General features: G+C 31.7%; 1 protein-coding gene across 1 annotated transcript; it reads right to left on the bottom strand.

The window, feature by feature from the left end:
• Nucleotides 1–831: 831 nt before the first annotated feature.
• On the bottom strand, nucleotides 832–2,374 carry LOC135128970 (B2 protein-like). Its single transcript, XM_064056050.1, has 2 exons — nucleotides 2,279–2,374; nucleotides 832–2,231 (listed from the first exon to the last, which is right to left on the bottom strand). Exons 1-2 carry the CDS (start codon nucleotides 2,327–2,329, stop codon nucleotides 1,875–1,877), a joined length of 408 nt encoding a protein of 135 aa, XP_063912120.1. The 5' UTR covers nucleotides 2,330–2,374; the 3' UTR covers nucleotides 832–1,874.
• Between the last annotated feature and the right edge of the window lie 23,699 nt (nucleotides 2,375–26,073).

Genomic DNA, 26,073 nt, shown 5'->3' with positions numbered 1-26,073 from the left:
TAAAAATATTAAAAAATTAGGTATTTATATCATTTTCAGTAATTTCTAAAAATTACGTCATGGAGCTATTGTATTCACCACAATTAATCTAAAAGTTGCTAAAACTTGAAATCAATTAAAACAACAAGATACATAAAAACAATAATAATAATTATTTAAAATTCGCGTTTTATTTTATGGTAATTTACAAAAGTCAAAAGATGTAAGGATTTATTCTAGTTTACAGCAGTGAAAATAAGAAAAACTGATCTAAAGTTCTTTAGATAGAACCAATGGCGGCTCGGGACCTTTTGAAATGGGGGGACACAAGACGTTATTACCAATTAATAGACGAAACTGAGTGACGGAAGTAAATACAAAAATACATTCAATAAAGTAAAAAAGTACTTGTCACTTGTCCACATACCTTTGGTTTTAAATCATTACTAAGGAGACACACAAAGCATTTTATTATTTTTTTTTAAACGGCACATCCACAAAAAATTATCATCTCGTTTTGTCATGGACATTTTTGTTTATTAATAAATCGAGGGTGGCTCTCCCTACATTTTTCACTAAACTTTTACCGTCGTAAGACCGAGGACGATTTTTTATTAAATATTCAACTGAAATCATTATTTTTATTTAAAATCAAACAATTTCACTGGCGCAGAATGAAAATGAAATCCCGCAACTGAGTTACCGGTAGTGGTCACTGTTCGAGCAGGACCTGATTTCAACCACATCCAGCGACTAGACGCACGGTTTCCATGGCAAAGGTGTAAACAAAACGTCTCAATGAGGCTAATATTTAGAAACATTTATTGTGATTCTTCCATTCTACATTCTGTGGCCATTTCTCATACAAATAACTTATAGTACGAAAAGCTGTATCTTCATGAGTATCTTTCTGTAAAGCACACTTAGCAACAACACTTTCCGCCTCTTCCTCACTAGTACTTGCTAGGATAAGACTGATTTTGGCAAATGGCATACCCTCTAAGTAAAGCGAGGATGGGTGGCAAGGGCACTCCAAGATTTTTTAGATTAAAAAACCAGAGACTCTAAAAACAAAGGTTTTTCGAACTTGTTTAATAAAATATAAATCCCTGTAGCGTAAATACTATTATTATTGGAGCGCTCCGCTGCTAGGTACCGTTTTTAGGGTTCTACGACGAGCGGATTACACAGACAGCCGCAATTCCACTTCACCCGAGGCGAGTGGATTAAGAGGGTTAAGAGCTCTTACGGATTGCACTTATAGTCACTACTGTAATTGCGCCGAGTGACAAAATTCCTTCTATGTCAAGTGGATCACGCAGACACTCGCAATTCTACTCCACTCGTGACGAAAAACACTGAAACTGTAAAATGTTGTTTAAAAATTTCATTTTTTTCCGAAAAGCTAAAAGTCTAAAGTAAAAATTAAGGCAGATTAGTAAACTACAAATACCAAACCTTTAATTTTCCTAAAATACAGACAGACGGAAACGAGAGACTAACTTTGTCATACGCTGGGAGACATGAAATGTCGAGAAAACATGTAATTAGTCGTTCATCGCGTAAACAACACAGTGGAATCGAAGGGAACAAGATAAACACGAAAGTCAACATTGATAAATAAAGACACTACAAATACAAGATCTGAAGATAAGGTTATGATGGAATATTTAATGATGGTTATTTTGAGATAAATATAAAAATAACTGTCAAATCATACTTGATTAATGATGCAACTTATCAACTACTGTGGTCAGTTCCAAGTTTACTTTTTGAAGATGGCATCGTTTTTCACAAAAATTAATTGAAATGAAGCTGATTTTTGTATCCAAAGTTTAATTTTCTAAAAAAAAAAAATACGACAGTAAGCTTTAGGAACACTTATTGTGGTTCTTTCATTCTACAGGAGAAAACTGTGGCCATTTCTCATACAAACAACTTATAGTACGAAAAGCTGTTTCTTCATGAGTATCTTTCTGTAAAGCACACTTAGCAACAACACTTTCCGCCTCTTCCTCACTAGCAGCCACCAGTTTGGCCAACTTTTTTAACTTTTCCATATCAACATCGCCATCCTCATTAATCAGTTCAATTTTTTTCAAAACGCAAAGAACGTGAGCTTTCAATTTCGAATCGTCTATTCTATCTTCACCATTCAAACCTGTATCGATGTCTTGAGCAGTCACACCAGTTTCATCTCTACAGGGTTTGCTATATTGTTCAAGAGTTGCGTTTTGTTGTGGAGTCAAAGCCTGAAAATAAAGAAGAAAACGTCGGAATTCAAAAGAAAATAATTTACCAAAGCTGACACTAAAAAAGTGGCAAAAAGTAAACACCGTGCGCACGCCATGTCGGTCAAGGTACTTTTGTACGAATTTTGTGCGTCGTTGTGACAGTTTTTAACTCGTTATCACCACAAAGTGAAAGTTTATCGGGTCTAAATATGAATAAATGCACACACAAATCATAGAAATGTTTATTGTCCAGTGGCGGTTCGTGAGTTAAATTTAATTTTTACTCTTTCTTGTGCCCCCCGACACCAACCGCCTCTGAATTGTAAGAATGTTTGTGATGTGAGAGTTTAAAAACTAAATTTAGATTATATACAATGTTTTCGTTACACGTATAGTATACAGTAGAACCTCGATAATCCGAATTAATTGCCAAAAAGTTGTGTTCGGATTAACGATTTGTTCAGATCAGCGATTTTCCCAAAAATCTGAAAGGGAATTGAAAAACAACTTCATACAGAGTTGAAAACAAACTTCAAGAAATAAACCTTAATTTTATTAAACAAAATTAAAGAATTCTTATGCAATAATGGATAATAGACACATTCTAAAAAAATATTACTCCGTGACCATAAACACGCTATCCTTTTGGAGTCAACACGCCCAGATCTATACCCTGAATTTTTTCAGAATTTTTAGATGAATTTTTCAAAAATGAAATTTTCCATGTTGTATTACCTCTATTATGCAAATTTCGACCCATTCTCGACGATTTTCGAAATTTAACTAAATAAATTTTCTTGTAGATTTTGGGCTTTAGAAATCATTTCTGGCTTCATTTCTTCGATAATTTAAACTATTGTTCCAGATCGTCCAGTTGAAATATCGCAATTTTTTAAAATTTCGAAAAATTCGAATTTCACACCGAATTTTCCGAAAATATTGCTCGGTTACCTATTTTTGGAATCAGCACGTCGGGATATACTGAATCCCTGAATTTTTTCAGAATTTTTAGGAAACTTTTTCAAAAATGAAGTTTTCCTCATGCAAATTTCGACCCATTTTCGATGATTTTCGAAATTTAACCAAATACTTTTTCTTGTAGATTTCGGACCCCATTTCTTCGATAACTTCCAACATTTTTTCCAGAATTTAGTTAATTAATTCAGTGCATTGAAATATCGCAATTTTTAAAAATTTCAAAATATTCCATACAACATAATATGCAGAAAGACCCTGCGTCATTTTTGCAAGTAGGTGCGTGTTTCCAAGTTCAGTTCGGATTGCAGAGCTTTTGTTCGGATTGAAGAAGTATCGACTTCAAATAGCCTCTGCTCGGATTACTGGATGTTCGGATAATCGTGAATTCGAATTATAGAGGTTGTGCTCTATTTACAAAATGAAATGCGATTTCAAAATTTTGAAATTGCTCAAAATAAAGTCCCTCGGTCGTGTGTCGGAGGGGGGGGGGGGGCAATTGCGCCTATTGCCCCCCCCCCCCCCTGGATCCGCGCCTGCACGGGACCGACAACCGTCAACGCTTGGGTTACAGTAGTTTTATTTTAATATCGGGTTGCTACAGTCATTATTAAATCTTATCATTACTAAAAAATGATCCCTTTCCGCTCAAGATACACCACTGCACTGAAGACAAATTGGTTAATTGACAGTCGCGAAATGTCGCTGTTCATTCACGGCAATTAAATTATGCCCAACTCCCACTGTAGCGACAATACGTTAGCGATAAAATCTTCTCCCAACAGTGATTTCTTTATTTAGATTTGCTTTTTCGTTTATCGTGAAAACCCTACCATAAACATTTCATAATTTTGATGAAACAATTACCTGGAAAAGTCTAGTCGGTGCAATTACGGTTTTAGTTTAATTGAAAATAATTTCTTCAGTTCGGCATAACCTAGAATTATGTATAAGCAACAATGCATGCTGGGAGTAACCAAGCACTTCAATTGGTTCATGAAGGAACTCTGCGTGATATTTCACCTTTGGCGTGACTTTGTGGATCAAGTAACCTGGGCACGTCACTAGACTTGCTGTAATTGCGTTTAAAATAAACGGAAATACTTTAAAATATACAGTTGGGTTCATTATAATATCTCTTATCGTTTGCACTGATTTTAATGTTTTGATTGTAGACGTACTTTTCCTCAATCTTCATTGATTGTACTACGTGTGGCTTACCTTGAACTTCTCTTGAATATTTACATTTAATAACATATAATTTGGAGGAAATAAAAAGTAACTAGGTACTAAATTGCATGTACTTAGTAGCAGAATCCGGAATGATCGCTTTTTTCTGTAATGTAAATATGCGAATGTTGGGTTCGCGGGAATTTTTTTCTATTAGAAGTAGTTTCAACCAATAAAACTTGTTCAATTGGAAGACGAGTTATTAGAATGATGGAAGCAATAAAACGATAAAAAATAACGACATGGAAAAGAAATTCGTAGCTTTACATAAGCATCGGTCATTGCAAATTTACGTAGGTATTTATTATGCAGTCCTGTAAATGTTTTACACTCATTTACTGACATACCTGTGGATAAAATGGTTAATACTTTTTATATCGTAATTTGTTACAACTGAGTGTGAAAAAACCAAAAACCCTCTAGTTCCTAGTTGTAATCTATCACCTCTGACGTTTGGATTTCCGGGTTTGAGCTTCCAAGTTTGCATCACGTCACACTTCTTTTGACATATCGCGTCGATGTAAATGAAGACATACGTTTTAGGGACAAAACCATTAACAAGTAACTGGAATTTTTTTATTGGTCGTTATAATTTATAAAATACGTACAAAATTTCAAGAAAAAAATCAATTCTCGCGTGTGCTCAGAAATGCGCTTTCTTTATATTATTGTTACTTTTGTCTAAAGATTTTATCCCCAATTCGTTCAAAATATTTGGATTAAAACAGGAAATAAAGGTCTTCTAATAATACTAAACTTAAGATAAATATATTTTCATGTTGAGTAAAAAAAGCACAGGATGTGTTTTACTTAGTAAAATGTTGACTTCAAATAAGTTAAGCTTCCAACCAAATGTTACTAAATTGGTTTATATTTCTGACCGATTTAAAAAGATACTTGATTTTTGAAATCCAGATTTTATTAATGTCGCTAATGTAGATATTGGCCGTCAAAGAAGGCTGTGGGAAAAAATCTTATATCTCAACGACTGGGCTTCTGTCAGATATACACTTTTTATTTGTGCGTTCTTCTCAAAATATGTTCCGTCTAGTCTGATACTTGACAACTATCAATGACAAAGTAATATCTACAGAAAGATGATTTAAAAATACAAAAACCGACCAACTTTTTTAGTTTTTGCAAATGGTATACTATCATATTCAATTTTCAAGTTTTTATTTTAACATTCATGACAGTGTGATTTACCGGCAGATTTAAATGATCACCCGATTATTTTCGCTGCCAGATTGGCGAAAATTACAACAGTTCTTTTAAAACTTGCATTAGAAATGGATAATCACATTAGAAAAATCGTTATAATTGCAACTGCTTTAACGGAACAGAGCAAGAAGTCTGAGACAAGGGTATCTGCTAAATCCTTCCTTGTTTTTGATATACACGGACGATGTGAAAAAACTATGCTGGACATTATAATAAAATAAAAGACAAAAATGAACCAATATACAAGAACAGAATAGCTCAGTTTAAATGTTTGAAATGAAGAGAATTGTAAATTCATAAACCGGGATAACCAAAAAAGTATACTTATTATATGGTACATTTGAAAAAATTCCATGTAGTGTGAAGTAGAAATTATAGCAGTTTTTTACACTGCTAAAGGGCATAACTGTATTCGAGCGGTTAAGAGAACAGAAATTCAAATATCTGCTTTGTAACATCGTAGATAATTACGTTATATAATATCAAGCAATTACAAACTTTAGTTATAATTTATAATACGAAATAAACTTATTACATCTCTTGTTAAGGATTATGTTGAACAAAAAAAATGCGACAAATACTAAATTATGGAACAGATACAGGAGAAAAACGATACAAGAACTAATAAAACTAAAAACATTCGAATATCTCGGATAACGAAATAAAAAAAATCAATAATTATAAAACCGGTAAGCTTTAACAAATTAAATAGTATTTCATAATACGATAAACAACCAAAAGTGCCGAAGTTTGATTATAATATCTTCTTCTTCTCTCCGGAGTAAATAATTTTTCTGAGCATAGATTCAGATTCAGGATTCAAGACTCCTTCCAAAAAGGATAGTTGTAAACCAATCTAATTAATCAATTCAGTGTGTTCAACATAACTTTTAGCCGCCCCTAGCAATTATGCTTGATTTTTGTTAATAACAGTTTTAATTTGGTGTTTAATTGTGTCAGAATAATTTAATGTTAATTACTATACAATCAGTTTATGTTAAAACACTGAACTGCAGCAGAACAAAACCACTTTACATGAAATTCGCATGTGTATGTGTTTTTATTCGCTAAAAATTTGGCTCTAAATTTAATTTGTGTTTTAGCCAACGTAACGAACAGGAAGCATATTTTCAATGCAAGTTTCGAGTAGGTATATGGAAGTTTAGTTTTAATATTTTAGTACCAAAATTAGTGTCCGGTTCGAAGTATCTTTGATCTAAACAATTTTGTTACAAAAAATCTTATTTTCTTAATTCACTGAAATATATCTTCTTTAAAAGCAATAGATAGCTGGAAAGAATTTATTGGGTCGTTTACAACTAGCGTCAAGTAAATGATGTTTCTTCGGGAAACAGATGAATTAAACTGAAATAAAGATAAAATTACCCTCAAGTGTACGTGATAAAACGCTATACAACGGGTAAAGGAAATGTAAACATACTGTTTGCTCAATAGAAAAATGGTAGTTGAATTGATGATGATGCCTCCCAACATGCAACGAAGTAAAAAAATAAAAATAAAACAATGATAAAAATTTTTAAAAGAGAAACTATATTTATAGTAGAGTCCGAGAAATGGTGATTTTCATATTTGTTAAGTTCTATGATGTTATTTTTTTGTCGCAACGTTTTAAAAAGTATACATATATACAGAACGTTTCGGAAAATGTCAGCCACAAAGCCTGGACATTATTTCTTTGGTTAACACCGAAAAAAGGTTCAAACAAATTTTTCTAACATGATTCCCTCTCATTCTGTAGCTTTTTGGGGTGAAACATTTGCTTGCATTGTTTTAATGAGTATTTATTATCTATTTTTTTTTTGTAATCCCATAGCAATGGAAAAATTTAACAATTATTAGCGTCCTCGGATGATTTTTCGATCTTATACAAGTCGTCCGGAAAAATGAATGCTATTGTGTCGATTATTGTTTTAGAAACTAGTAGATTTGAAGTTTTATAATTATTAATATTTCAAGTCCATGGTACATGAACAGAATGGACGTACTATTTTATTATAGGTACAAATTCATTGTAATATTTTTAATGTATATTTTGAGTTATTAGTAATAAAATTACATAGCCATTGTTTAACACGTATCAGCAGCTAAGTTTACTATTGATCCCAGAAAGGAAGTGTTTAATAAAAAAGCCATACGTCCAATAACTTCAAGTTTCCATGTCGGGATTATCTGAAATGTTTAAACCGTAATCGCAGTCAAGACAAACGAAACAGAATTTTTCTACTATTAAAGTTTTGATGAACAGTGTTTCTGATTACTTTAAAACGTTTGTAAGATTCCAGAGCATTCGGTTTTGCATTTCAAAATTAAATCGTAAAATTTTGCTATACGCTTTTGATATTTTTTCCGGAAATCTAGATGTCAAGGGTAAAAACTGAACACGAACTCATGAATCACAATTGCAGGATATATTCGTAAATACTGGTATACAATTTTAAGTTTTGTTTTTCGAAAAATCTGGATATCTGCGGTAAGTCATTAAGTTTTTGAGAGAAGATTAACCCATAAATTTTGGTTAACCTTTTATAACCATAATTATACCGTGCTTACGATGACTGTAAAACGTTTTCAAGAATTGAGAGCATTTGGTTTTGCAGTTAGATATAAAAGAACTAATAATAATATGTAATAAAAACAATGAAATAACCGGGAACACGTTTCATTACTTGAACACACACAAACGTTATGTTTATTTTTATACATTTCATTCCAAAGTTTCGTCCTGTGTCATCTTCAAAGTGTCAGTATTCAATAGTTGTTTCAATTGTTCACTGAATATGTTAGGTTGATGTGTTACTTAATAAAAAATACTACTTCCCATCTAAAATCTACCCGTAATAAATTTATTAAATAAAGATTCATTATTGTTAAAAAATCACTGTACTGTTTGACATAAACATTCTCTCAAAAAGTTCTCGTTTCGAATTCAAATTTTTCTGTAATCAAACCACGAAATTTTTATCCTTGTCCAACATCTAATAAGTGTTTAGGGAGTCTGGAAACCCGCAATGACGAGGCGGAGCAGTCTAATACCCCTCACTGTTGAGTACCGACAATACTATTGTGTTCGATTGTAACTTTCGGGAATTACTTCATAGATCTTCCTTTAACAGATAGTTTATTAGAGAATGTTCTCGTAAGTTACGTAGGTACAAAAAAAAGTGCAAACATAATTTATACAAAGTATATTTACCTACCAACAGAAAAACATTGAATTTTATTCGCATTCTTAAAAAAAGAAATTGCAGTTAGAACTACTACGCATATTAAAAAGAGAAAAAAATTATTATTGAATACATAAATTTACTTTATTGATGTGTCCTTTTTAAATAATTCAGTACACAGAGTAACAATTTGCATACATTATTATTTAAATAAATATAAATAAATAAATAAAAAGCTCGCAACATCCCTAATATTTTTGAAAATGTTTGAAATTCTTTTATTCCTCGAACGGAAGTCTGTATTCCAGCAAGTGATCGCCAGATCGAAAAATTTCTTTAGAATTAATTCTTTTAATTTAGTTTTATTCTTGAGTAAAACATTAAATAAAATGAATTTACGGTTTAAATATTTCTCTTAGGAAAAATAAGGGAAGTAACCAATTAACAAAAAATTACTTTGTTGGTTAGATTTGAAGGCTCAAAAATTGAGAGTTTTTCACATAGGGTGATTTTCACGAGATTCATTACTCTTGTTCATTTCTTGGCTTTGAGTATAAACTTTTGAACGTTAAAAACAAGAATCGATGAATGCGTATTGGACAGAATTTACATCCGAAATTTGGCCTACGTTTTCCGAAACACCCTGTATTTCATGGCCAACTATGTACCAAATTTTTTTGCGACCTATGAGCCGTCGTCTGTAAAATATACGCAGTAACTGTATCTGGCAACGTTCAAACATAAACCAAAACATGAAAAACATTTTTATCCCGTTCAAATATTTACAGTAAAAAGAAACTTCATCTTTTGCTACATCGTGAGACGACAGTGTGAATAAATGCCGACATTCCGCGACTAACAATTAACCAGTTTGTCTTCAGCGACTTTACCTGACTAATTGGCACCGTTACGTGAAGGGTTGGTGCAGAAGAGCTGGAAAGGAAACAGACGGAAGTAACGCTTGCAACGCCGTAATAGCAAACTTCCGTTAAAACTACATCACGATTGGTTATTAGAAAACACACCAGGCTTGCCCCGACTTCTAATCTAAAAATCTCACAATGCATCATGGCCTCCATATCCGGCTGGGAAACTTAAAATGGTGGTATGTACGGCCAATTATTTCGTTGTTGAATTTAGGAATCCAAACGTATAATTAAAGGGTGTATTAAGTACTTACCATTTTAAATTGTATTCTTATTTATTTATCCGGAAATCTAATTAGGTGTAGGCTCATCAATCTTCTAATTAAAAATGTTTGTGGGTAATGGGAAGCGCATTTGAATTTCAGACCGAATGTGTTAGGCGGGCCGGAATTCAGGATTACTTCTTAATTGTTGTATATTGCTGCCATTTAGGTGGGTTCTTCTGAGAAATTTTTTACTGACGAGGTGCTAAACGTCTCTATAACTCATCAGACAGCCGCGTGTTTTACTGAATTTAATTTACCCAAAGCTCCGCTCTCATAAAACTCTGGATACTAATAAGTTGTTTTAACCCGTGGACCGAATTTGTTTTAATGAAGAAAATTATGCTGCTTGAATTTAGAAACCTCCAGACACCGCTATTACGACTACTTTAATTTTTTTTTATTTTTTATACAATTTTTCGTCACTCTTGTCTTCCCAATTTAAATCAGAATAATTGAAACGTAGAAGCAGTTACAATTTTTGTATTTTTTAACTTTGTTATTTTAAAAAAGTTTTCTAGTCCACATAAGACCCATTTGTTCTTTACCCCTCATCATTTCAAGTGTCAGGAGGACCGAGTTCGTTGTGTGTGATCATCGTTGGCCTCTAGTGAAAGGATAGAATCCAATGAGGGGATTAAATTTATCCCTGTCGGTTTAACAGTGACTGCCTACGAGTTGTGGTATAAAATGCTAATTTACATGGACCGTCTGCTTGACGACTAAAAAAACTTGATATTATCAACCCCCAAAGGGTTCCATCAACATGGTAACACTAGGGTGAGCACATTTCATTCAAAAAAGTAATTATTTTATTTAAAATTCTAAAAGAGAATCTTTGTAAGTGGCTTTAAATGTGGGACTTGATGAAAGGCTAAGTAATAACGCAATTTAAAAAGATAACACCGATGCAGAATATTAATGACGACACAGTGCCGGTAGACAGAAAAAGGGAACAATTGCAGAATTATGTTTACTTAAGGAATATAGAAATTGACTGTGTTTACTGAATAAACAGTGTTACCGGAACTCGGTCTTGAATTATTAAAAGGATATCGATATTTGTGGAAAGACATGCAATCAGAGCTCACATATTGTACGCTTTTTAAGGCGTTGAATTTTAAAGAATATTGTCAATATTTGAAGACGCTCAAGCAGCGTCTCGAGGGATATGTTTCTCCATTTTCTTTTCTTAATATGTTGGTCTTTTCCACTTTCTAAATTGAAGTTTAATACGACAAGTTTCATGTTGCAAAAAGTCTTATTACTTTCACGTAAAAAGTGTAATCGGCAAGCTTCAAAACCTTCACCTAACATTTTAATAACATATACCTTCATAGGATATTTATTACAAATCCTTACACGAAAATTGTAACTGTTATAAGTTATAGTAATTTTAATTAAAATTATTCATTATATTTAACACCATCAAATTGTATGCTACTCTTTAGCATTATACTAAATATGCAAATAAATAATAAAACCGTCTAAAAAACTTAGACGCCGCAAATTTAGAAACACCAAAACCTTATTTCCTGCTCTCTTCAAAAGCACCAAAATATGTATAACTTTCTCTAATGACACAATTTTAAAATTAATTTTTCTGACACAGTGTATGTATATTTTTTGGGAGAAAATGGCGGCAGTTTTATCCACGAATTTCTGAATCCTGCTTCACTGCGCTAAAGAAAATAACTGAAATAGTAAAAAAAAATGCATAATTTCAGTGAGTTTGACTTTAAAAATTTATTTCTGCGAGTTCAGAACCGATTTTACCGAGCGGGAATATCCCGAATTACATTCGAATTTCCAGATTCCGATGTAGTTTCTATTCAATTTAATTTTCGATGGCATGAGTTATTCTTTTTCTTGGTTTTGTAAGTGGCGACTAATTTTCTCTCGAAAAATATTCTACCGACAAAACCATCCTAGCTAGGCGTTGGGACAGCGCACACAATCGTACTTCAGTCCAACCGTGTTTTTCGTTTATTTATAGATTTATAATTACTTTGAGAAATCCCATCAATCACTCATTTACTTAACAAATTAGTTTATCGCAAACTCATGTACTTACTCAATCCGGCCAAAATTATTTCTTAAACATTTTTTGTCTAAATGTTTTAGTTGTCAAACAGAAGTCAGATATAATATAAAAACAAAGTAAAATCCATGTCAAAACGAGAAAAACTTATAAAATTAGTAATGATAAAAAAATAAATATATTCATATGTATAGATGTTAAAATGAAATGACCACTAAAAGAATGACTTAGTTGGTGTTGAGTTCCTCTTTTCTTCTTAATTAATAATAATAATAATAATAATAATATATTACTGCAACAGATAAAAATAAATAAGGATATTTTTAACACAAAAAACATCGAGTTACCCACGTTTATACAATTTTTAATACACGGTTTGCAATAATTAATGTTAACGTTACATTCAAACAATTTTAATTATTGCTTCCTTCGTTCCTAACATGCAACAAATATCTCATCAATGTCAGAGTATAGACATTATCGATTTTTGGTAGAGATCAATCTCATGGCGAGATAATAATTGATGACTTCCTTTTTTACTTTCCGAGCGTAAGCTATAGTAATCGATTCCATCGGACAAATTGCTGTACACTTTCATATTTTCTAGAGGCTTCATGACCCCTACAGTACGAAAAAGTGACCTCGCGTTTCCGTCTGTCTGTCTGTTTGTCTGTATCAGTTTTTATTAGAACACGGAATCTTCGAAACTACTGGACCGATTGTTGCCAAATTTTGCATGTATGTTAGGAATATCATGTAGGTGGAGAAACGCTAACCAAAATTTGACTAATCGTCCCCATCAACAATTTGATGAATTCATTTCTAAGAATTCTATTTTAAAGTGATTTAAATGTTGTACAAAAATATACTTCTACAGTTGTGGTGTACGAATCCGCCTTGAATTTTTCCCCTAAAGGTCCAATTTCTAACTTTTTGAAAAAAAAAACATGAAAACAGTATAATAGCCTTTTACTACTAACTAACGATATAAGCGGCCTCATGACTAAGGCGGTAGCATGTTCGATGCCTAACTTAGCCGTTTCCTTTTATTTTTCTTTTATGCTATGACTAGTAAGTATTATCTATGTTGACGACGTAATCATAATTTTTTTAGTGATCAATTAAGAACGAGTCAGCCCATTGTCTCGGAAATATGAAAATGCGCACGTCTTTATTTAACAAACATATTGAGAACATTTTGTTCGATTGTGGCTTCATAATAATTTTAGCCCTCTTTTTTTGAGAAGACAAGTTATTCAAATGATACTCACTTCTACGTGACATTATTTCGATGTATAAACATAAACGCTTGTTGTTAGGTGCTGACAGGACACTTTATCCCAATGGTTATCGGCTTTAAATATATTTTACATTGTCCGTACTTGCGATCGCAAATTCTTGGAATTTGTAGAGGCTGGAGGGGTGTTATTTATGTCGCTTTTTTGTCGGATTATATTACAATGGCGAGGAAAATTCTGTCGAAATAACCTTCGACCATTTTTTTAGTTTTGAAGATAAAATAAAACACGTTATATAACATGATTGCTTAACTTAAAACCCTACGCTAAAAATTGGTCCAAGTTTATTCTGGTGGAACTTCCCTTGCTTCTAAAGCACAATCCAAAAATTCCGTTTCTTTGAAAAGTTATACTATTGGATCTTGCAACATTTTATGTGGAATAACCTCTATACATTAAAAAATATAGATAACAGCAGTAGAAGTGTAAGAAAAAAAGGAAGGCCCATTTCAGCTCCAAGGTTATCACCGTTATCTGTTTCGCCATCGTCGCTTTGACGAAAATTTTAATGCCTAGGGTGAAAAAACTAGAGAATAAGAGTGTGTTATTTTATAAAATTTAAATGGCGTTTACCAAAAAAACTGATGCGACGTCATCAGATTGTTGGTGGGAATGATTCGACAAATTTTGGTTAGCGTTGTACCATCTATACCTAACATACATATAAAATTTAGCAACTATGGATCAAGTCAACTACAGACCTACTTTTTCGTACTCTAGGAGTCATAAAGCGTCAAGAAAAGATTCGTTGGGTGAAATCAACTGCAATGCTACATTGGCTTACGCTCGGGAAGTAAAAAGTACTCACTTTCAAAAAATACTCATTTTAATATTTAGAAACCAGAAGCGGTGGCGTTACAATGTGAGACGTGTATTAAAACTAATTTTGCTTCCCATCAAACTTAAGTTTTCTATAAATGTTAGACATCGTGTGAAGTTGATTTTCTGCTGCAGTCACTGAAGTAAAATTTCGGAAGTTCATGTTTTATATATAATATACAGCGTGTTATTGAAAGGTACGTACAAAACAAAATCGGCAATTGATCTCGAAGTATGGGTGCTAAAAGTAAAAAAATGTTCAGTGTTCTCCTTTTAGAGATAAAAATTATTAAAATTTATGTCCGAATTCGTTGTACGCCCCTGATAAAAAGATCATTCAACATTTAGTCTTGACAGTTGCTACGATTTACTAAAATAAATTAATTTTACCTATGTATCCTTCAGTGGCGTCTAAAAAGGTTGGATAAGGGTTAATTTTCCCCTTATAATTTTGATAACACAAAATAAGTTTTTCAGACTTCTTAGACTTCGCGAATAACTGTCAATTTTGTTGTACGGAACTTTCAATAACACCCTGTATATAAAAAACATATTGGTAACTTGGACTATTTACAAAAATTCGATTAATTGAAATAATTTGAACAAAAATTTAGTTGAGGGTTAGTTTGACACAACTTTCCTCGCCCCAAAGTACAACAGATCTTACTTCTTTGAAAAATTATAAAATTTGATTTTACGAAATTTTACTTTTTTTGTGATAACCTCTATAAATTGTAAATAGTATAGATAATACTAGTCACATTGTAAGAAAAAAAAAAGGCCCATGATGTACACTAAAATTTGTTGCACAGTGAAAATTTTTCTTAATGCCTAGGGAAAAAAACAAGGCAGTTTCATTAACAAGGGAAAATTATTGTATACCATTTAAATAATATTAATGTATAAACTTTTGAGATAACATCAAATTGTTGGTGGGGCTGATTAGTCAAATTTTAGATAGCGTTTCACCACCTATAGTTTAGGAAATGTCGTTGTACCCTATAAAATTTTATTGACAATAACGAGGCGGACAGTAGTACAATAACAAAAGATATTTACAACTTAAAGTTGTCGCGTGGCGGTAATCCGCAGATGTTAGAAAGCAGAATAATCCAGGTCCGAACGAGAACCATCGTTACTTACGAACGTAAATGAGCATTATTTTATTAGTACAACTACCTGCTAAATGTTCCCCGACAAATTCGGGTTGAACTGGTGTGAATCATAAATATTTCCTCGTTATTGTCAATAAAATTTTATAGGGTACAACGATATTTCTTAAACTATACATGATATTCATAACATACATCTAAAATTTGACAACAATGGGTCCACTAGTTTGGAAAATCATTATCCGTCTAATAAAAATGTGAAAAGACGACAGACGACAAATGGACAAACAGATAGACGGAAACGGGGGACCTATTGTTTCGTACTCTTTGGATCAATGAACCCAATCATTCGTCAGATGGACAATGCTTCCTGCTTCCTTGTCATAAGCTCGGGAAATAAAAAAGTGTCTATATTTTGCTAATGTCATAATATACAAATTCAAAATTGGCATTCAACGCTGATGAGTTTATTTTATATAAAATTTAGTTCGTCGGTAACTGTAGCACACATCACAATTCAAATGACTAAAAATAAAAAGGACTAATCAAATATGTCTATGTCAAAACATACCTATTATAAACTGAAGGGAAGTACAAAATTCAAGGCATTTCGCCCAATACGTAGGTAGTTGGTACTAAAATTGACTACCTATCGCTTGAAGAAGTAGATAATTATATGTGAGTCTATCAAACATGGGATAAATTTGATAAAAATTTACCAGTTTGGTTAAAAGGTTCAAGAAGATTAAATCGGTTTTTATGTGATCTAAACTTCTAAATAATTTTCAAAATCTTTAGTTAATGATGTCAAAGGTACAACGTCAGCGACACATTTTTTACAACTGGCAACTTTAATTTTCTATAACTTGGTAAAAAAGAAAAAGTAAAATCTATTACTTCAAAGTACACAACAAAAATGTACAAAAACAAGTTTCAAAATTTTCAAAAATCTCCAATGCTTCACACGGTTTTTAACACATAAAAATTGTTGCTTGTCTCTAAGAAAAAATTATGATTTTTTTGTATATTTCAGAGCTTAAACAATACGAAAAAGCAGGTTTCCCATTTCCGTCTGTGTGTCTGCATGTCCCCCTGAAAATTTTGTTAGATAGCTATTGATTATATTGTAAAAATACATCAGATGTTGTTTGAAAAATACTTTAATAATAATCAACCTCTATTTTTAGTTTTAGAGATACATGTTAAGTTAAATAAATAAAATATAGGTAGAGTAAAAGAATGTAGTTATTGGAAAAATATGGGTGACGTCACGACAAGTGTTTTAAACGCACTGCATAATCTGGACCTTGTTACAAATATCAGCACTGTTTAAATTTTAATCTGGAAAAAGTTAAAACAGAAATCCGATTTACTTTAGGTAGCATCTTCTACTATGATTGGTCTAAAGAATAACACTATGCAACACTAAAAAATTCACAGAAAGTTCAGATAGTGTTTGAGGTTGGGTATACTCCATATAATAAAGAAAAAAATGTTTTATACTCATATCACATCACAAAACATAGATAACGGGTGTTTTGTTTTTCTTACTTTTTGGGACACTTGATTGCATTTAATCGTAAAAATATCGCTTTTATGTATCCACCCATGCTTGCAAACTTCTGTTGGTGTCTTCAGAGGGATACTGCGACATCTGGCTACAATGGGAATGCCAATCGTTCGAAAAAAAAAGACCTTTTTCAATGAAAAATGAAATATTGTTTTATTAATTTTGTATGATTTCAAAAAATTCAATAAACACTTTTCATTGTGATACCTGATGTGATAGGTTGGGTACCTATACTCCGTATACTAAAGAAAAACATGTTTTATACCCATATCACGTCATAAAACATAGATAACGGGTGTTTTGTATTTCTTACTTTTTGGGACACTTGATTGCATTTAATCGTAAAAATATCGCTTTTATGTATCCACCCATGCTTGCAGACTTCTATTGGTGTCTTCAGAGGGATACTGCGAGATCTGGCTACAATAGGAATGCCAATCGTTCGAAAAAAAAGACCTTTTTCAATGAAAAATGAAGTATTGTTTTATTAATTTTGTATGATTTCAAAAAATTCAATAAACACTTTTCATCTTGAAACCTGATGTGATAGGTTGGGTACCTATACTCCATATACTAACGAAAAAAATGTTTTATACCCATATCACACCACAAAACACAGATAACGGGTGTTTTGTTTTTCTTACTTTTTGGGACACTTGATTGTAGTTAATCGTAAAAATATCGCTTTTATGTATCCACCCATGCTTGCAGACTTCTATTGGTGTCTTCAGAGGGATACTGCGAGATCTGGCTACAATAAGAATGCCAATCGTTCGAAAAAAAAGACCTTTTTCAATGAAAAATGAAGTTTTGTTTTATTAATTTTGTATGATTTCAAAAAATTTAATAAACACTTTTCATTTTGAAACCTGATGTGATACGATTTTTTCAAGCGTAATCCTCAATTGAGTTTGAGGTAAGAAATTTTAACTACATACTGTGCATTCTGTGAATTTATTTTTTTTTTTAATTTGTTGCATAGTGTAATTTGTCTTGTCTCTGAATCGACCATACCATCAGAAATCGAAGTGAAACTTTTTATCCACTGCACTGTACGCATCATCCAAATAAGCTGCAGCGTTAATGTACAATATATCAGGCTTATTATTAAACGCAATCAAACAATAATAGCAATTGATTAAAATTTAAAATTAATTAACAATAAACAAAACCGCGTGGCAGGGAATCGAACGCAACACTGTCGCGTGACAGGTGGAGACACTGACCACAAAAGTAATGATAATTCGTTTTTGGCGTGCTTAAATAATCGGTATTACAGTTGTCACCACATTTTATTTTTTAATTACCATGTCATATACACTTGAGAATAAAAATATTGATCATTGTTAAACCACTGATTATGGAACATATCACAGAAATTTAAGCAAAATTTTAAGATAACATCATGGAACTCCAGTAGTTTTCAAGATTTCACCGAAAAGTCACCAACTGACAGACAGACAAACGGAAACAAGGGAGCAGCTTTTTCACATCCCAGTAGCTATGAAATATGAAGAAAATATGGCTGAATTACAACTACCCTAAATCATTTGTATTTGCGGTTATATTCAAAATTCTGTAGGTTCGTTATGAAATATAAACTGTCATGTATTTTTTTTTTGTCTGATGTTTGTCTTGTAATACTTAAGTAGAATAATGCACGAAATGCGGGCATTTTTATACCAGACTTTAAAATTCAAGATATATAAAATATTTTACGTGTCTTAAAAATTGTTTATCCTCTTTGTTGTATCCACACACACGTGTAAATATCGCTTGACAAAAACATCGCCGTTGGTGGTGCACGTCGGCCCTTTGCCGCGTCCGGAAGAGTCAAGCCATTCAGCCCATTGTATTCTTTTGTGTACACGCTTTTTATTGGATTTGTTGGCGTTTTGTATCTTTGTATCATCTTTTAATAAGGATTTATGGCATGTTGTGACATTAATACTGGGATTTTCGAAGTCGTATGCCTATACACGCCCAATAATCCATTCTCTTATTATTTATATTGATAATAATTAATTAGCCGGAGGATTCCCCGTGCAGATAAGCACTCCTCTTTAATCATACAATTTATTTTGCCATTTTTATATAAAGTGTGCATAACGGCGAATTTGAAATAAATTCCATATAGTCTCTGTTTTTTTTTGTGCTCTCTGACATGAGGTTGGGGTTCAATGATGGACAGATGCGCGTATGTCGGAGGGCCCTCATTTCAATGGGGCCGTAATGTGAAGCTTCGAGGCCGACATTTCGTGAAATTGCTACTTTGTAAATGATAACATCGCCTATTTATTTCAAATGAATTTCCGATTCTTTACAGACCTTTTTTATTACATTTTATTGAATAGAAGCGCAATCATAGAAACTAATCTTTAAATCTTTTAGAAGAGGTCTGGTCTTTTATGCCTTATTCTTGTGGAATAAAACTGTGAACTTGGCCGCTCATACATGAGCCGCCCCAAAGGAAGATGTAAACGGAGCTAAACAGAAATTGAATGGGCTGTTAAAACAGACCAAGGACTTTAAATTCCGATTTCGTCCAGATTTGGACACAACGAGGCAAAACATTCTTTTATTCCTTGTGAATGGTTTTAAAATGAAAATGAATTCGAACTACAGTACACGGAAAACAGACAGTTCAAAGGTGCCATTAACGTTTGTTTTATTTCTTAAATAACGATGTTAAAAAAATGTCGATTAGAAATATTTCACTATTTTATTATTACACTGCAACTTATTGGTGTAAATAGCTACTAGGTGCCAGATGTGTTCATTTGTCGGTCAATAATTTAAATATTAAGGACCGTTTGACGTCTTTCAATAAAAAAAATACGCCAAACTGGGAACAGAATCAATTAAACGAGCCATCGCTCGTACGGTTGTTCTGACTTTATAGCGAATCTTTTACAAAATTTATTACAGTGTCATACGGTCTCGAGTGATATTCGTTTTAAAATCAACATTTTCTAATATAAATTATGAAGGTATAGTCAAGTTTTGTAAATATTTATGAACAATCTTTTACTTGAAGTTCAAGGTTTCGGCATTGGCCAAACTCTATTAAAAAAATTATTAGAAATGCAAAGTTGCTCGTAATGTTTCTATCTGAGTGAATCGTTTCATCTAAAGTTATCAGCTCCAACTGTTGACTACCAGAAAATTATTACCGTATTCTCCGGTCAGATCCCAGTAAGTGATTTTCTTCATTTTGTAGTTTCTGGTATTTATAACTTGAAAGGAATACACTGGAAGGTTCTTGTTAATGGATGTGTTAGAAGATTTATCGACTGTCTTCGTTTAGCTTTATTTAAGTACGTATTAAGTTATTCCAAAATTTCCTCAAAAAGACGTTTGTTTAAACCTTGCTTTAAGCTGTAGATTTATTTATTGTACATTAGGTCTCTAAGAGCTCTATCCTTTTTATAGTAAGCAAGTCCATCCGGCGACGCGCAACTTTGATGTTTTTTCGATGTTTCATGACCTCTAGACTTCTAGAGTACGAAAAAAGTGGCTCCCCGTTTCCGTCTGTCTGTCTGTCTGTCTATCTATTCGTGAGCGCATATCACGCTTCTTTACATTACGTACATATCGTTATTTTAACTTATAAGGGTTATCATAAAAAAAATCGTAAAATCAAATCTTAATTATTTTTCGGAAAATCTGCATTTTACAATTTACATAATTTTTCGTTTTTCAACTTTAATTTTTTAAATTTTTCAATGTCTCGAGTTTTAAATTTTGCAATTTCTTGATTTTTATTTTTCATTTTCCTATTTTTTTAATTTTCATTTCCTTTATTTGTTCAGTGTTTTTTCGTTTTTTTAGTTTATTAAAATTTGTAAATTTTCAATCTTAAATTTTTCAATTCCTGGATTTTCCCATTTTAAAATTTTTGGGTCTCCAGTTATCCGATTATCCGATTTCTTTAATTTTTAATATTAGGATTTTGCAATATATAGTTCGTTTTTTCGATTATGCACTTTTTCACATTTTAGTTTTCTGATTTTTAATCTTTTCGATTTTTGAATTTTTTGTTTCTTCAATGTTTCAAGTTCTTGATTTCCTATTTTTAGAATTTTCAGTTTTCGTTCTTTTATTTTTCAATTCTACAATTTTGCAATTTTTCCATTTTTTGAATCGAAAAATTAAAAAATCGAGAAGCTGAAAAAACTAAAAATTGCAAAATCGAAAAAGCGGAAAATCCAAAAATTGCAGATCGAAAAACTGAAGAAAAGAAAAACTGAAACATTGAAAAACTAAAAAGTGAGAAAGTCAAAAATCGAAAGAATTACTGAATCAAAAAACTGGAAAGAAAAAAACGAACTAAATCAAAAAATTATAGAATCGTGAAAATTATAAACTCGAAAAACTCTAACACCAAAGAATCGAAAAATTGAAAAACTTACTATCGAGAAATTGAAAAATTAAAAATAAAAAAATAAAAAATCAGATAAATAAAAAAGTTTTAAAATCAAAAGTTGAAAAATGGAAAAATTCTAAAATCGTAAAATTAATAAAGTGAAACATTTAAAAAAAAAATTGGTCTAAAGAGTTTAGACAGTACTTCCCTCGCTGTCGGGAACGTGACGACTGCAAGCCTACTATGTCTTTTTTGTATTACATTGTTGTAATTCTTGATTTTATCAATAACATTAATTGAGTCAGTCATTAATTTTTTTCAGTCACCATGTATAAGCAAATCTAAAAAATATTAGTGCAGTGATAAATCACAAGTATAGACTCATCATTCTTTACATATTTAAGCATTTTTTCAGCAAAATTTTGCGGTGGCGTCATCAAATTTTTAGGGGGGATGAGCAAGACATTTCAATCAAAATTTTACCATGCTTATGATAAATTTAAAACATCTCCAAGATTTCAAAGCATTCGGTTTTGTAGTTCCTGATTAAATCAATAAAATAAATTCACACATCCGTTAATTTTTTTGAGTCACCCCGTATATGCAAATCCAAAAATATGAATGGAATAATAAATCACAACTACAGACTCATCATATTTTGCACATTTAAGATAGGATTTAATCAGCACAATTTTGAGATGACGTCAACAATTTTTTAGAAGGGGATCTGGAAATATATTTTGACTATAAATTTATCATGCCTATGACAACTTTAAAACATCTCCAAGATTTCAAAGCATTCGGTTTTGTAGTTCCTGAATAAATCAATAAAATAAATTCACGCATTCATTAATTTTTTTGAGTCACCCTGTACATGCAAATCCAAAAAATATGAATGGATTGAAAAATCACAAGTACAGACTCATCATATTTTGTACATTTTAGATAGGATTTATTCGGCAAACTTTTGAGCTGACGTCATCATTTTTTTGGAGGGGATAAGTAAATATATTTGGATTAAAAATTTATAGTGCTTGTCATAACTGTAAACCATCTGCAAGATTTCAAAGCATTCGGTTTTCCAGATTTAAAATTAAATTGCAAAATATTGTGTCATAATTTTGATTTTTTTTCCAAAAATATGGACGTTTCGGGTAAAAACTCAATTCGGAGTCATAAACTACATGTGTAGGACTATGTTATTTTATACAATTTAAAACCCATTTACTATGTACAATTTTAAACTGACGTCATCGCATTAGTGGTGGGGATGATTAGACAAATTTTGGTTAGCGTTTTACCATCTACATGATATTCCTAATACAAATACAAAATTTCGCAACAATCGGTCCAGTACTTTCGGAGATTATCTGTATAATAAAAATCCGGGACGGCAGACAGACGGACAGACGGACAGACGGACAGACAGACGGAAACGGGAGACCTATTTCTTCGCCCTCTAGGGGTCATGAAAGGCCGAGAAAACGTAAAAGCAGAGAGTCGGCCAACGGACTCGATTACAATACTTCCTTTGCTTACGCCCGGGAAGTAATTATAATTATTATAGTACATATAACTTAAAACGACAACTAAAAAAACTACAAATCAAAAATTGAAGAAAAAGAAATAAAAAATTGAAAAATTGAGAATCTGAAATATCTAACATTGAAAAAACGAAAAATTAAGAAATTTAAATGTTGAAAAATCGAAAAATTGAAAACTGAAAAATTATAAATCCAAAAATTGAAAAATCCCCAAACTGAAACATTCAAAAGTTGAAAAATCGAAAAACTGAAAAATTTGAAAATAAAAATTCGAATAGTTGCATATCGTAAAATTGAATAAACAAAAAATTGAAAAATTACAAATCCAAAAATTGAAGAAAAGAAAAATTGCAAAAATTTAAAAAATTGAAATTGATAAAACAAAAAAATATAAAAGCGAAACATTGAAAAATTGAAAAATTGTAAAAATAAAGAAAATATAAAATCGAAACGAAAATTTGAAGAAAGGAAAACTTAAAGAATCGAAAAACTGAGAAACTAAAATATGGAAACTCGAGCAATTTTAAATCGAAAAATTGCAAAATCTAGAAACTGAAGAAATTGAAATTGATAAAACAAAAAATTATAAAAGCGGAACGTTGAAAAATCGAAAAATTCTAAAAATAAGGAGAATACTTAAATAACCGAAACGAAAAACTGCAAAATCCGAAAATTGAATAGATCAAAACTTGGAAAATTGAAAAACCAAAAAATTCAAAGCCAAAAACTCGAAAAGTTGCAAATCGAAAAACTGAAGAAACAAAAAACAATTGATAAATTCAAGTCAAAGAAAGGTTTTTCCTTAAAACAAGTTATCAGAATAAAATAAAAATCGCAAACAATTTTAATAATTTTTAAAAGAAGCGAGATTTGGCGGCCCTTCAGGAGCGAGGGAAGTTCTGTCGAAGCAACCTTCGACCAATTTTTTATATACCTATGCATTTTATAATGAACAGTTGAGACTAGAATTAAAATAGGTAATCTACATCTCAAAATGTATTAGGGAAATAGCAAAAATTATGACATTATTTAGATGTATCATTTTAATTGTCCTTTGTTTATAATTATAGTTGTGTCTACATATGTAGGTATACTGTCGTGGGTCTTAATAGAATAATGAGTACCTACGGTAGAATGACAACAAGTCGTACAACATAATAAACAGGTAAAAGATCATTTAGACGAATGTCTAATTTTGTGTTTCACAGTATATGTATATGTGGAATACGAATTTTTTTTCCGTATCTACTTGTCTGTATTTCTGTCTTCCTGTTGAAGGTTTGATTATTGTTTATGCCTTTCCAAAAAATTTTTATTTGAATCTGAAAACTAATGAGTGGAAAAAAATCTAGAGCCGCAAAACCTAAACTACCATTTTAAAATACTAATTTTGTAAAATTACCATAATTACCATAGTATTTCAAAAAAGGCATGTTACTGACAACGTGGATTCAGAAATTCTGTCAAAACTATAAACACTGATCTTAAAGTTGAACTGTTAAAGCTAAATTCAGTTACAAGTGATTGACACATACCTACATATGTATTAGCGTCTGACGTTTAATAATAAATCAAGCACCAATGTAATATTTATTGCAATTAGTTTTTATTGTTGTTCAAATAAAATCATAATTTTACAAAAGGCAACACAAAAAATGTTACATGTTACTCTTGCCAAAACAGACAAAGCATAACTCACTACATACAGCGCTCGACCTTTGGTCTCGCGCTGTTCACATTCATTACACTGTTCCTCCGTTTCGGCACTTAGGTATAACACAAGTAACTATTTATTCTTAGAATTGTTTATTCGGTTCCTGGAAAACTGGTAAATAAAACGATTTATTTTATTGAATAAATTAAAAATTGTGTATCAAATTTTGCTGAAACGCTAGAAGCGTAATTGTGCTGCCATTAGTGTTACACTGTACGTATCAAAAATTATTAAGAAAATTAAAAAAGCTCATCGAATCTTCTCAAACTAAGTATAAAAACAACAAATCGATGTGGATGTAAACGCTATTGTTTTTCGCTTGAAGGGAGAAACACTTATGTATGTAGATATGGTGTCCACGTCTATTTTTTTGTTTTTCAGTCAGCAATATGACGGAGAAGATAGATCCCGAAGATGGCATACGTTACTTTTAACGGATCACTTATCCATTTTGTAATAAACAGATTACAACCCTTTAATAATTTGTGGTAACACCAGTTAGGAAGGTAGCTCTTTTCATAATTTAATAACAGCTCTTAAGTAGGTCTCACCCGAATGTATTCCTAGACATTAAAATCTCGTTTGAAGGCTAGCCTTGAAGCTACGAAAGAATTATTGCTGAAGACATAACGAAGCGTCCGTATGTCAGTATTACTAGTGATTTCCGGTCTCTTGCCAAATATTGTTATACTTGCTAATTATTGTCTTTATTAAAAGTTTCCATTTAAATTTCTCGCATTAAAAGTGGCAATTAGAACTTTAAACCAGACTACTTCATAAAGGACAGATTTGTAAAATATTACACCACCATTCTGTCCATTTCGTCGGCGAAAAGGATGTTCATAATATACCTATACTATACCTATACCTACACTTTTTATATTGGTGCGGACATTTTTAAAACAAGCGATATGCATTAGCAGACGATCATTTTGAGTGTCAACTGTTACTAAATCTTAATTCTGAATATAGTCGTACAATACAACGTCTGCGTTTTATTTTGACATTTGAACAATAATAATAATTAATAACAGTTATATTTCAAATAATGAATTTCCTTTGCCAAATTGCGAGTGCCATTGTAAATAATATACTACTTTATTAACCAAGTTTTTGAAATAAAAGATATTTAAAAGTTAGATATTATTAAAATTGTAATTAATTTTAGGACCTAATTGTCAAAATGTCAAAAACTTTTCCTTTTAGTTACGCATTATGGTATTAGTAAATTTCAGTAACAGTCTGATCATGTTGATTATACAACAATTAATCCCACATATCACACAGGTATAGTAGAATTTTGGCAAGGTGTTGCAAACTGTACCAATTAAGACTTCTGGCATGTTTCTGTTTCTGTCTTCGTCCGACACAGTGTATTTACGCAGGTAAAGAATGCCGGCACTTTTTAACTTTTTTGGAGGGGGAAACGTATGGCTTCGTAAAGACAGTATGTCGAACGAAGACAGAAACAGAAACATACCGTTTTACAACACCTTGCCAAAATTAAAAGAATTCTGTTGTATCAGTTTTCACACTGACCACACCAAAACTCAAAGGAAATCGTTTCTTGAACGATTCAAATTAATTTTGAAAAAA

This window comes from Zophobas morio, unplaced genomic scaffold (assembly GCF_036711695.1).
Source record: "Zophobas morio isolate AGI-343-1 ecotype UQ-CSIRO unplaced genomic scaffold, CSIRO_AGI_Zmor_V1 ptg000014l, whole genome shotgun sequence".
Taxonomy (NCBI): domain Eukaryota; kingdom Metazoa; phylum Arthropoda; class Insecta; order Coleoptera; family Tenebrionidae; genus Zophobas; species Zophobas morio.
Note: the sequence above shows the minus strand (reverse complement) of the source record. Positions and strands in the feature narration are given on the sequence as shown.